The sequence below is a fragment of the Lycium ferocissimum genome, chromosome 5 (assembly GCF_029784015.1).
Source record: "Lycium ferocissimum isolate CSIRO_LF1 chromosome 5, AGI_CSIRO_Lferr_CH_V1, whole genome shotgun sequence".
NCBI lineage: Eukaryota > Viridiplantae > Streptophyta > Magnoliopsida > Solanales > Solanaceae > Lycium > Lycium ferocissimum.
Window position 1 is genome coordinate 4,194,732 of NC_081346.1, and position 14,293 is coordinate 4,209,024.

General features: G+C 33.2%; 2 protein-coding genes across 2 annotated transcripts; both read right to left on the reverse strand.

The window, feature by feature from the left end:
• Positions 1 to 128: 128 nt before the first annotated feature.
• Positions 129 to 3,419, reverse strand: LOC132055518 (mitogen-activated protein kinase kinase 6). The gene is made up of 8 exons (XM_059447387.1): positions 3,224 to 3,419; positions 2,865 to 2,949; positions 2,363 to 2,497; positions 1,615 to 1,839; positions 1,343 to 1,525; positions 972 to 1,195; positions 473 to 518; positions 129 to 375 (listed from the first exon to the last, which is right to left on the reverse strand). The coding sequence occupies exons 1-8, from the start codon at positions 3,295 to 3,297 to the stop codon at positions 283 to 285; spliced, it is 1,065 nt and encodes a 354-aa protein (XP_059303370.1). The 5' UTR covers positions 3,298 to 3,419; the 3' UTR covers positions 129 to 282.
• Positions 3,420 to 7,705: 4,286 nt separating this feature from the next.
• On the reverse strand, positions 7,706 to 9,613 carry LOC132055520 (uncharacterized). The gene is made up of 4 exons (XM_059447390.1): positions 9,468 to 9,613; positions 9,120 to 9,287; positions 8,935 to 9,001; positions 7,706 to 8,503 (listed from the first exon to the last, which is right to left on the reverse strand). Exons 2-4 carry the CDS (start codon positions 9,254 to 9,256, stop codon positions 8,222 to 8,224), a joined length of 486 nt encoding a protein of 161 aa, XP_059303373.1. The 5' UTR covers positions 9,257 to 9,287; positions 9,468 to 9,613; the 3' UTR covers positions 7,706 to 8,221.
• Positions 9,614 to 14,293: the final 4,680 nt, after the last annotated feature.

Genomic DNA, 14,293 nt, shown 5'->3' on the forward strand with positions numbered 1-14,293 from the left:
CATCGACAGGGAAATATGGCTGTGTATTTGCTGTAAGCACATGCCAAAATTTGTTTGATATCAGGAATGTCTGGTAGAGAATCTAGAGATAGAGTTAAAGAAGGTAAAATATCATTCTTCCCTAGCCATATCATCCCACGATTGGGTACTGAATTTCAAACTCATTAGAAAAAAGGCGCTGCTAATAATTCATTTAGCTCATGTAATGTTTACAGAAACTGCTAGCTATTGAGAAATATTACAGGTCTACAATGTAATAGTAGTATTATATATTACAACAATTTATCTTGGAAAATTTACTGGAGGTTCCAGGCTACTGACAAGTATGCCGAGATCAATGTCTTTGTCTTCGAACTTCTTAATGAAAGGGTGACTCTGAAATTCATATTGGCGTAATGTGGGTGAGTCAACACATTTAAAGACAGTAACTAAAAGGAAAAACATGAAAGATTATGCACTGAGTAATACTTACCAAAAGGTCCAACGCTGAAGATCTATCCCTTGGATCCTTTTGAATGCTGTGTTAATAAAGCAATGCAGTTAGCTAGATTATCATTACCTAAGTTTAAATCCTTGCACAACTTGAGACACAACAATTAAAAACTTTAGCCTAATGTTTCCAAACAGATTCTCCTTAAATCAGGCAACACACATGATGTGAATAGATAATGAGGAAACTAGGAGCTCTTTTTCTTGTTTTGGGAAATTAAATTTAGGGTGAAAAATTTAGTCAGATGCCAAATTCTCAAAAACAATGAAGTATGCCGTCTTAATTCAATAATCGACAAGGTGATCGAGAAAGATAGCAACATAAGTAAATGTGGGGGGGTTGGGGGATCCATTATCAGCTCCATCTTTGCTGATGTGGAGTAAAATAATTGGTGAGTGGAGGGCCAAAACTCCAACATCAACTTGCTTCATGAGCGCTATTCAAAATGTTAACACATAAGCAAAAGAAATTATATCCTTACCAAGCAGAAACAAATGAACAGAATTCTGGGGAAAATTGATCTGCTGGAGCAGAAGGCGGTGGGCTGCTAACAATAGCCTCCAGAAGCTCGTAAAAGCTCGGCCGCCCTTGCTGGTCCTCCGACTGTATGTATGGGAAACGCCCAATAGCACATTCAAGGATGACCATGCCCAAGCTCCAGATATCACTCTTGTAGTCATAGGTACTTCCACTTATTCTTTCAGGCTTAATCAGGGTAAAGAATGAGTCAGTTTATAGTTAAACACATTCAATCGCGAAACTATCCGGGAAGGAATTGTTCACAAAATAGCTGAAGTGATACTGTATTAAAATAGCAAGTACCAGAGCACAGAATAAAACGACTCTACTTACTGCCATGTAATTGTAAGTCCCCACAAATGTATCCCTTTGACCCATAGAGCTGGCTAGCATTGCACTTACACCAAAATCGGTAATTTTTACCTCTCCTTTGTGGTTCACTAGCAAGTTTGACGGCTTTATGTCTCTGTGGATAACATGTCTCTCGTTATGCAAGTAGACAAGACCTTGTAAAACCTGAAAGAAAAGATTAATCAGTGAAGCAAATGTTCATCGTCTGGGGAGCAGAAACTTGTTCAAAGATTAGTTTCTAGAAAGCCAAGAACCTGTTTGCAGACAACAGCAAGATATGGTTCAAGAATAGTCTTGAGCTGCCCGATTACATCAACTAAAGATCCACGGTCCATATACTCCAAAACCAAAGATATAGCTCCATTGTGATAAAAAGAGTGGTAGCATACAACAACATGTGGACATTGCGATGCTTGATTTATTTTAAGTTCTTGCACTATCTGCTTACGAATTTCTTCTTGTATATTCATCTGGATAACCTGGATCAGAAGCAATCATCCATCAACATTAAAGGAGGTGACCAGGATGAAGTTAAATCAAAATACAACTTCAGTGCACCACTGCAACTAAAAGTGGCAATGGATCAAATTGCACCAAATGGCCAAGACATGAGAGTCAAATTGCACCAAATTGACCGTGAAGTGAAAGATTTTGTAAATTGTTATTCCAAGTAACTAAGAGACTTAAGACGCGTGTGCTTGTTTGGTTGCTTTATCCAAATGCTAAAAAGGTTCTCTAATAGGTTTTAGAATCTCTTTTTCACATTAGTGCAGTCAGTCTTGGATGCTACACCTTGAACAAGTAAAGTTTGTTCTTCTACAATTCATCGATGGAGGATCACTACCATAGCCAATATTGCATGATACCAATATGGGAGACTTTTCTTTATATAGTTATATGCACTGGAACTATATATTATTATAAGTTGCCTATATCGTCCTAATTGCAAGCAAACATCAGTAACCAATTAAATTGGAGAAAAGAGGCTTGGTGATTACTGACCTTCAGAGCAAACAAAGTTCCAACCCATTTATGACGGACAAGTTGAACAACACCGCCACTTCCCTTTCCAATGACTTTGATTGTTTCAAGATCTTCCAACGAAAACTGAAGATCTATCTCCTTAGTTTCTGAGGGCTGTGAACATTACAGCACAAGACATTGAAACTTTCTATCAGATCACAGAAATGTCCAACAGCGAATTCTCAATTAACCTAAATCTAATTATATATTTGCTCACTAACTAAACAATTAATCCTTAGATGAAGCTAAATTCAAATTTTGAGGAAATAATACATTAGACACAAATATCTCAAATCCACAAAAAGTTAACAAATTGAAGTTTCCAAAGTATAATGTCAAAGCAATTAGAGCTAAATAATAATTAAGCCATCTCAGGTTGGAGCCACAGCTGAAAATAATTGTAATACGAAAACATTAACTACAACAAAAATGGGGAAATTGCAAGAAAACTCAAAGTTATTTAAACTGAAAAAAAACTAACCAGAGATTCATTCTCTTCAGAAATCAATCTGAGTCCTTTTTGGTTCAAAAGTAAATCCCCATCATGAAAAGTTCCACTCGCAGTCCTGAATTATAAATACCAACAAGAAAAATCATCAATTATCACTTTTTTACTAAATAACGGGATTTAAAAAGAAAAAGAAATTCTAGTAGGCGTATGACGCATAGCATAAATTTACTAAAACTGCAATAAATAGTAGATATAAACCATAACTTTAAAAATATAACGGGTCCAATACTAATAATCTTAAAATTAAACTCATAGAGTTTAAATCCTGGATAATCATGTGTTATTAGTATATAAGTAGATTTGAGGAAATGAGTAAGAAAGGTAGTTACAAGAAGCTGGAAATGGGAGTATCTTGAGCAGGTACAGAGAGCTTAAGTTGCTTCAATGGCTTCGTCGTCTTCATAATTTGATTTGATCACCTAGGGTTTGTTTGGGAAATGGAGAGTTCAGATTTTGAAAAGTGAAACGAACCGCCCAAATAACCACTTATTTTTCAAACTCAAACCAGTGCGGCAGTGCTCATATAACGTATTCCCCAAATTATATATTCTATCTATTCTATTACAGAGTACAGACAAGTTAGAATTTTTAGGCTATAAATCTTTTTTGTAAAAAATAGGCAAGGGTACTAATGCACAACTACTTTAATCATTTTTTTATTAGTACTTTATTTAATATTATTTACTTCTGAACTTCTAATTTTTATTCTTTACAAGAAAAAAAATGTACTTTCTAGAGAACATACTGAATTCACAGTTAATTCTTTTTCATGTTAATCTATCAAACTGCAATCAACGGTTTCTTTAATTTGAAAATAAAAACCCAAGTCGTTCCATAATTTGAAAATAAAAACCCAAGTCATGCCCACTTATTTTTAGGCATTCTGACGTGAAATGGAAAATTGAGGCACAACTAGAAGAACATAACTATGACAAATCGGTTGGAAAAAAAGAAAGTAGAATAACATAACCATATATTAAAGGAAAAAGGGTAAAAAATGACACTAAACTATGACATGCACTTATGTGAGAATAAGTGCATTTCGCTTGAATTTGGACCTAGATATGCACTTATGTTAGTGGACTGACTCAAATTCTGCCTCAACTATGTGAGAATTGAGATAGAAAAAATTTGCCCTTTGTTTTCAGATATGTCATTATCATTGAAAAATTTGCTCATATTTGACCCATAAAAAAAATTGGTGTGTCAAATTTTTATTCACAACCGTCATATCCGATCCGACCAACCAACCAATTTACCCATATTTATAACCCGTCGATATCCGATCCAACCAGCTATTTGCCCCTTTTTGTCACTGAGCCACTAGTAGAATAAAGTAAACGTGACTTCTAAGTTTTGGATTTTGTTTCAAGTATATATGGCCTGAAATCAATTTGATTTTGTTTCAAGTATATATGGCTTGAAACCAATTTGATTTTGTTTCAAGTATATATGGCTTGAAATCAATTTCCAGCTGTCTAATCATTAGATTTTGCAATCTCAGGCTTTTGCTTTGGCTAGTAGTTTGAAGTTAGAACTCTGAATCGTGAAGGGGAATATACACAAAACAAGAATGCTTTTTCAAATCGCTAAGTGTATCTACATAAACATTACACCTCTTAAATCCCTCTTTTAAAATCTTACTGTAATAATTAGTTCCTTAGTAACCAAAATTACGTAAAACAAGAAAGGAGACGGTAGATCACATAAGGTAGTGCTCTAAACAGAATGACTATCCCCCCAACTGATCTTTCGTTGTAAACATGAAATGCTTTGATTGGAGCGGTTCGAACCTGCCATAGACAAAGACAAAAGCCTGGTAGAAGAATAGATGTGTGGTTATTCGTCGAGTTTCAAACTGTGCCATTGACCCTCGAGAATAAACCACCCCATTCTTCTCGATGAAGTCGTGTTGTGTGATGAACCACCTTCGCATGATGTACAATAGATCAACACATTACACATCCACAAAAGAATTGATGCATTCATTACATATTAACTTAAAAACAGCTATTCACTAAATAAGGTTTTATAGGCCAGGAGCCCGAGGACCAACTTGATGGTGTCTGCTTGCAGATTGCACAGTTTATTTAATGTAAATTGGCTCTTTACGACTGTTAAAAACCAGCATAAGATATCTAAACATATTGCTGAGCCATAAATAAATAAATAAAAGTGTCCCCCTCACTAAATGTTTAAACTTTTTAAAAAGGTAAAAAGTGGTGATCCGAACATTTCAATGTTATACCAGAGCAAACAGAAGAGTTCAAATCTAACAATCATATATCAACAAAATACTTCTACGAGCTTAACCCAAGAAAAAGAATTCGGTCTTCGCGTGGAAGGAGAGGAGGGCGTGTTGCAGCCCATAAAAATATATAAAGAAAAAAATGTCATCCTGTACCAACAAAACAGATGACATGGTGCCCAAAGAAATGGGAGAAAAAAAAAGATGCTGAGTTTCCGGCCTTCTCAAATATCAGCTTTGCTTATATAAATTTCTCACAGCAGATCCTGTTTCTGAAGCCTCTTCTAGAGGAATTTCTTTTCTAAAAGCTTTGGCTCATTAAAGCTTCCTAGGGGCTACAATCATAACTCCTTTTATCAACAGAAGCAACTAGGCTTAAAAATTAAGATCCTATAACAACGAAACTAATTTTACCAAGAAAAGTAAGGGGGTCGTTCTCCTGGTTATTCAAAACAATATATACATAATGCATGTAATCAAAACGGAAAAGGGCCAAATATACCCTTGTACTGTGAGAAAAGGGCCAAATATACCCCTCGTTATACTTTGAGATCAAATATACCCATGTCGTTATACTTTGGGGCCAAATATACCCCTCATCCGTTAAAGTTATCCAAGGTGGACATCCGATCTTACGTGGCTGCCACACATTTGATGAGATGGATGCCTCGTGGCATGCCACCTCAACACCCCTAACCCATTTTACCCTCCCCTCTATTTATTCTTCCGCCACTAAAATTTTCTTCCCCTCCACCACCATTACCGCCACCATGACCAACTCTCCATTCGTCCCTTTATCTATTAGATATTGGATCAGAACCATATTTTGACATAAAACTCAACATTAGATAGTTAGTTGTTCAGATGCTTGAAACAGAAGAACAGTGATTGTCCTTAAAGTGTAGATAATACCAACGAAGACTACTTTACCTGGGGGTTGAGGGTGGAGTAGAAAGGATATTCACCAAGAAAATCCCAAAAGAGAAACATCGAAGAGAATTCTTGTCCGAACGAAAAAGGCTTCTATTGGCTACATACTGAAGAAGAAACAAGAGTACTTGTTGTGGACTAAGGATAAAAACCCATCAGGATCCTTTTGTTGTCCTCTTCCTTGTCTCCCAATTATGTTCTTTTTTATACCATAATATATATGCAATGGTTCATATTCACCAATTATGAAAGAAATCAAAGAAAACTCAACATTATGTTCGTGGTGGCGGTAATGGGTGGCAATAGTAGCGGAGGGGAAGAAAGTTTTAGTGGGGAAGAACAAATAGAGGGGAGGGGTAAAATGGGTTAGGGTGTTGAGGTGGCATGCCACGTGGCATCCATCTCATTAAATGTGTGGCAGCCACGTAGGATCGGATGTCCACCTTGGATAACTTTAACGGTTGAAGGGTATATTTGACCCCAAAGTATAACGGTAGGGGTATATTTGACCCCAAAGTATAACGAGGGGTATATTTGACCACGGGGGTATATTTGGCCCTTTTCCGTAATCAAAATGTATAAATGTGAAACAATTCAACTGTAACAGGAGAAAACAGGAGCTCCTTACATTAGTATTGTTCGACTCCAGATTGTAGAAGTTCATCATATCATGTGTAAATAATGCCCCAGCATCCCATGTTCAATGATTCATCTATATAAACTTTGGACCTGAAATTCTGAGTCTGCACAAAGCTCAATTCACTTAATATCTCAGTAACTAATGTAGCAAACAATATTTGGAGAAATAAACACCAAAAAAGGGAAAGAGGACACTAAAAGGGGAAAATGAAATACAAAATCCTTGAGAAGTTGTAAGTCACGGGATTTGAAATCTTCTATATTAGTCCCATCTCACTGATAGACAGGTACTTCTTGTAATGGTCCTCAGAACACATGCATAGCTACATAATTTAAAAGGTTGCCAGTCAGCAGCTTTAGTTGTTTAGACACGTTCTGCATTTAATTAAAAGGAGTAGCTCTCCTCCACAACCATTAACTAATTTATCTAATGATGCAATCAGGTAAAGAACAAAGAGCAACCAATAAAACTTGCTGTTTATACGCTAACTTCATGGAAACAATTTGAAATTCTGTCTCCTTAGACAAGCCCTCCTTTGGTCTCTTTGGACCTGTTTTTATTTTTTTTGGAGGACTTTATTATCTTGAAGTGTTACATGTTGATTTATCTTATTAAAAGAAAGAGTCGATGATGCGATTTACATAACTGCAGAAAATGAACATATGAAGATACATTTCTTTCCTATTCAAGACTACATTCATTCCTCAAAGCGACAGACTTTTTATACAAACTAATGTTATCTGAAGAGCACTGCCCTGGGAATGCCACGGCTGAAGTCATAGATAGCTATAGGATAAGTTTAAAATCCTCAACCAGAATCACATACAAATGGTAGTGGCAATTATAACGCAATTAAATGCACCTTTCGTAAAGATATGTCGTGTGTGAAACAATACTATAATTACATCTTGATAAACAAAGCTGGACAGGAAACAAAAAAACCCTTATACATGCTTCCTCTCAACCATACAGCAGAAATAATAAACAAATCAGTAGCACGCAGGAAAAGAAAATAGCACTATTAGTAGAATAAATACAAGACGAAAAGAATTTGTAAAAGAAGACCATCTTCTCCTCCCCTTTGAATAACAATTACAATGAAGGATAAGAGTGACAAACTTTTCAGTCACAAAGAAGAAGCCTCTTACGAGTCTTTCACGCTACAGTAGATACTTATTACATAACTTAGCCTAATACTTGAAAAGAAAATCTGACAATCCCAATAGAAAGAGGGTCAATCTTTTGGCCTCTCTCTACTCTTTGGGTTCCTCGGTTTATTGTTTTCCCGATTTCAACTTAACACTCATTCATCACCTGATAAACATATTCACAAACGGGATTTGAATGACTGGATAACACAATTCATGGTGACCCTCTTTCTTTCACTCTATATATACAAGGCTAAAACGAATTTATTTTGGTTTCTCACCTCTCCCTAAAAGTCTCACATTTTTACAAACTTTATCTTTGTTGTAGTTGTTTTTTTATCATCTCTTCGACATGATTTACCTAAGCTACAGCAGAGATGCTGCTGCAGCAATTGAACCCTTCAATCCTCACAGCAGCTGGAACGCAGCCACCTCCGCTCTTACGAGCTGAGTTGGAGGTAAAAGAAGGTGGAGGTGAAGGTGCAGCTGGTCCTTCTGGAATTGCAAGTAAAGGAACAAAATTGTTGTTGCTGAACTCGGAATCCTGAATTAAGGGATTCGATGTCCTGCTTGGTGGAGACCCGAAAAAGAATGGCGGAGATGCAGCCATATCAAAATTGGGCGTCTCCATATCATATCTCCCCTGTTTAGAGAAAAAAAATCAAATTTGTTAGCGCGAGTAAATAATTGAAGTACTTATAAACAGTTAACATCACAGACTAGATCATTTGCAAACATGAATCTACTATCAGCAACAAAAGAAACAATTTTCAGTTTTCCACTTGAAGCGAAAATTAAGTAGGCGTTTGACCATAGATTCCAACAAAAGTTGGAATTGGAGACAGATTAGCGTTTGATTATACTTTTTGTAAAGGAGAGAAGAGAACTTTATTTGGAATTAATGAAGATTGAGTTGTAAAACAGGTTTGAAGCACTTTTCTAAATTTGAAATCCAACTCAAAGTTGGATTTGAAAATTTTATAACCAAAGAGCGATTTTGCAATAAAGTGAGAAAATATTCTGGAAAAATATGAATAATTATCATGGCCAAACGACTCATCATCCAGGAGTTACCTTGGTGAGGATGATATCCAGAAGTTCAGTTCCAGCTTTCAAGTCATAAGCCTCCGGTTGATAATTACTGAAAGAACCCAAAAGAGAAACACAAAAACGAAATAATTAACGAAAGAAAAACAGAGTAGAAAAAGGAGAAGATAGCAGGAACAAAAATAACATCTAACAGGTTACAAAGAACATACGTAATTTGCAGCGATGTAGAAGGTCTGATGGGTTTGGGGCAAACAACACCATCAGACACATAGATATCTCCCCGTCTAATTTCTGCAACTCCAACACAACCCTCCAAGGCCGTTTGCTGATAAGCGCACCTATTCATTTTTTGTTTTTTTCACAACAGATCTAAAAGCCTGAAGCAACAAATACAGACAAGAAAATATACTGTATCAAACACTAGAGATCTCTATGACTTATACCTACGAATATGTATTTGTTTATATATGTTTTATATTACTAAATATAAACATCATGGCAGAAATAGAATATTCGGATAAGAAAGAGCAATACGGAAAGGGAAAAGGGGATTTTACCTGGATGGGCGAAAATGGAGGAGATATATTGGGGAAGATACACACCACTACTGGTACAGCGTACATGAGAAAGAGATCTATAAAAATAATTTGCATGTGGGTAATCACCAACACAACACTCGATAAAACTTTCAGGTGTTAATGTACTTATGATATAGTTATTAATATATTTTTGAATTTTAAATTAAACACTTAACATATACTAATAATTTAGTTAAACTCCATATATTTTAAAATCAAATATTTACAACTTAATCAAACCCTAAGAACTCTTCAATCTCAAACATCTAAATTAATAAAACAAACACATAAAAACAAAAGGTATTGTTAATTTGACCAAGTTGTTGACTGTCCGTCCCAAGGTCTAAATCAGTACATACTATAAATTTCTTCACTTTTTACTAGTATTTTTAAATTATTGTTCGCTTTCATATATTAAGAGAAATTAATCTTGTTTTTAATTCATTAATTAACTTTATAATATATATCAATTAAGATGAGTATCATGATAAATTATAAATTTAATATATTTAAGGGATTCCATCACTAAAATTTAGTGGAGATTAAAATGAGTAGTAATCATAGTATAGATAGAAATTAATTTTTTTTTTTTTTGAAAAAAAAGTAGTCCTTGTTTTGTATCATTAATTAACTGAAGCTAACTATTCAAAGTTCAAACTAGAGTAGATTGAAGAGACAATAAATAGTGACGGCTAGTGCCAGTTTGTCAACCTCATGCGCTCATATTTCTCAATTTTATGAAGCATTATTGTGTAAACTTAATATATAAATAAATAAACTATTCCATCACTAATAATTTAAGGAGATTATTGCAAGTATGAAATTTAAAGTTCACAGCATTTAAAACTGCAAAATTTTGGCATTGAAGACTGAAGAGAAGGAGAAAAGGTAATGATCCAAAAAGGTGATGAAATGGTAGGTGAGCTTCCAACCTACCACCACACTTTTGGGTTTACTGTACACGGTTAGTCCAACTGTCGTGAATTTAATAGGTTTTACTTTCCTAATTTATGAATCACTCGTGAAATACTAAAATGTTAGTGATTGCTTTTACAAAAACACACAACCAATTAAAGAAAGAAAACTATACCTTAGGAGGTATCTGGCACACGTACATAGAGTGATAGGGTAAATGATTTTATGTAATTTAGTACTCCATGTTGTAATAAGTTGGCCATTGTATTTTGAACTAATTCTACTTAATTACTTTTGAATTCTATTTATAAGTTAATTTTTAGGTGGCGTGGTAGAGTATAGGATTTAAATCCATAGCCATGGTGACTTTCAAGTTCTTGATGAAGCCATTATTAACGCTTATACATTGGTGATTTGATTCTAGTAGTAGTAATTAGGTCAAATTAACAAAATGACTACCTTTTGGTAGTTTCCTATCATTTATAGCTATCTTTTAAAAATTATCATTTGTAGCTATGTTTTTTCAAATTAAGGTATTTTTTTTTTTTTATAAATTAGAAAAAAATAAAACATATCCCTTGATTTAATGCCATAACGGGGGGATCAATTAATTAGCTATTAATTAGTATTTTTTACCATATCCATCTACAAAATCAAATTTTAGATTACCTTTCCATAACCATTTTCTATTCCTCCATCCAATCTTCAAACATTCAAACATGCTGAAATCAAAAATTCAAAATTTGAAAACATTGGGAGTCATTATATTTGAAGTTTTCAATATTGTTCTTCTTGATTTACCCATGTATATATCAATTGAAGTTTTCAATCAAACCACATATATTTTATATATGATTTGTGTGTATCATGATAATGTATTTGAAGTTTTCAAATTAATTTTTCGTTTGATTTATTATTTGATAGCATCACCGTTTTAAATCAAACCCAACATATTTTTAAATTAAATCTCATGTATTTGTATGAGTAACAATTTGCATCACACAGTTGATGTCAATACACAAATATATAGAAAACACATGCATCACTCATGTATTTCTCAATTTTAATTTGAACAAAATACACAAAAATATAGCATTATTGTGCTATATCATATAACATACACAAATACATATATATATAAATAAATCAAAACAGTATTCCTTGTCAAAAGTCTTGACATTTACAACTAATTTAAGGAGATTCAAAGTTTCATTCTAGTTGGAACATAATAAAAAAGAAAATTGAAAGATTAATTGCCTTTTTAAGTTTAATTTTCAGCTTGAACTGTGGAAACTAAAAAAATTTGAGAGAGAAATACATTGGTGGTGGTTGATAGAAGGAGAGGAATTTTTTTAGGGATTTGAGAAATGAAAAATTTGAAATGGGTAGTGAGTGAGAATAGAGAAAGTCAAAAATTTATGAAAAAGGAGAAAGAATGGTAAAATATATTAAGTGATTAATATTGTTACTATTAAAATTGGGGGATATGGGCGCTAAATTTTATGATCCAAAAAATTTTAGTTAAATTGATTTAGTTATTCTTAGTAATTAAAACAAAAGGTGTACTAAAAGTAAACACGTAATTTTCCAGTAATTAAGGTGGTCTCGATGGGTTCTTTGAATACTAAAGACTTGTTAACCTTCTTGTCTTGTAACCCAATGCAGATGAAAGAAGAAGGAAAATTACGTGTTATAGCTACTTTTAGTACATAATTAGTGTACACTAATATAGCTACACGGTAATTTCGATTCTTGTGCACAAATACACCTAAAATTTACATCCCTAATCCTACATCCCCCCTTTAATGGTAATATTAATCACTTAATATACATTACCATTCTCTCTCCTTTTTCATAAATTTTTGACTTTTTTCCAACTTCTCAAATCCCTAAAAAAATCTCTCTGAATTTAAATTTTTTTTTTGATTTCCATGATTTCAAGCTTTATGGGACAAATTAAAAATAAGAAGGCAATTAACCTTTCCATTTTCTTTTTATGTGAATGATGTTCCAACCAGAATGATCATTCAATTTTATGAAGATGGAACTCGTGCATTTGATACGCTAGGGTTTTTTGGTGGTCTAGGGTTTTAGGGTTTTTGAGAGAGATGAAAAATATATATATTTGTGTATGTTCTATGATATGCATCAAGTGTGGTTGGTGGTGTATTTATGCAAGTTTTTCTATATTTTTGTGTATTTTGTTTAAATTAATTCCATCAGTTCACACACAACAAAATACATTGTAAGTTTCTATATATTGTGTATTTTGTTCAAATTAATCCATCAATACATGAAAACACAAATACATGAGATTTAATATAAAAATGCATGGGTTTACTGTAACTTCAAATACATTGGTTATGCTATCAAATACATGTGTAAATCAATATTGAAAACTTTAAATACATTACCGCTAAAATACATGCGTGATGCAGAAATACATGGGTAAATCAAGAACAAAATCAATATTAAAAACTTCAAATATAATGGTTGTTGAATGTTTTCAAATTTTGAATTTTGAATTTTTTGCTATTTGTGAATTTAAAAAATGGTTATGAAAAGGTAATCTAAAAATAAAGGATTTTACTGTAATTTATTTTTGAAAAATTACGTGTTATACTCTTTTAGTACATAATTAGTGATGTTAACTACCTTTTGTTTTAATTACTAATAATAACTAAAAGAATTTAACTAATATAGGCTTTCATTGTGCACAAATCACACCTAAAATTTAGCACCCCTAATCTCATATCCCCTTTTAATGGTAACAATATTAATCATTTAATATACATTACCATTCTCTCTCTTTTTTCATAAATTTTTTACTTTTTCTATTCTCACTCACTACCCATTTCAGATTTTTCACTTCTCAAATCCCTAATAAATTCTCTCTCTCCTTCTATCAACCACCACCACCACTGGTAGCGGCCGCCCCTCTCTCAAATTTTTCTTGGTTTCCATGATCTCAAGCTTTGTGGACAAATTAAACATAAGTAGACAATTAACCTTTCCATTTTCATTTTTATGTGAATGATGTTCCAACTAGAATGATTATTCATTATGGTTGTGGGCTTATCTCCCATTGTGGGCAAGTTGTAGCTGTAAATGTCAAGACTTTTGGGCTATGGACCAGTGCCCATAAATTTGGACTGAGTTGCATTTGATCTGCGGCTAGGGTTTTTTTGGTGGTCTAGGGTTTTTTAGAGTTTTGAGAAGATGAAAAGTATATGTATTTATGTATGTTTTATGATATAGCTACCAATTGTTGTGGTTGTATTTACGTGTTTTTCTATATTTTTGTGTATTTTACTTAAAATTAATTCCATCATTTCATCTAGTCTCAAATACACAGTGAAAATACATTGTAAGTTTTCTATATATTTGTGTATTTTGTTCAAATTAATCCATCAAATACATGGATGCAAATTGTTACTCACACACAAATAAATGAGATTTAATATAAAAATACATGTGGTTTGATTGGTAACTTCAAATACATTGGTTATGCTATCAAATACATGTGGAAATCAATATTGAAAACTTCAAATACATCCATGGGTGATGCAAATTGTTACTCACACAAATCAAGATTTAATATAAAATACATGGGGTTTGATTGGAAACTTCAAATACAAGTTATCATATCAAATACATGGATAAATAACGAAATCAATATTGAAAACTTCAAATATATTGGTTGAATATTTTCAAATTTTGAATTTTTTATTTTTTATGTTTGAATGTGAAAGATTGGATGGAGGAAGAAAATGGTTATAAAGGTCTCAGTTTCAAATGGTAAAAATACCAATTAATAACTAATTAATTGGCCTTAAATCAAGGGATATGTTTTATTTTTTACTCACATTATGTATTTATGCATCAAATAC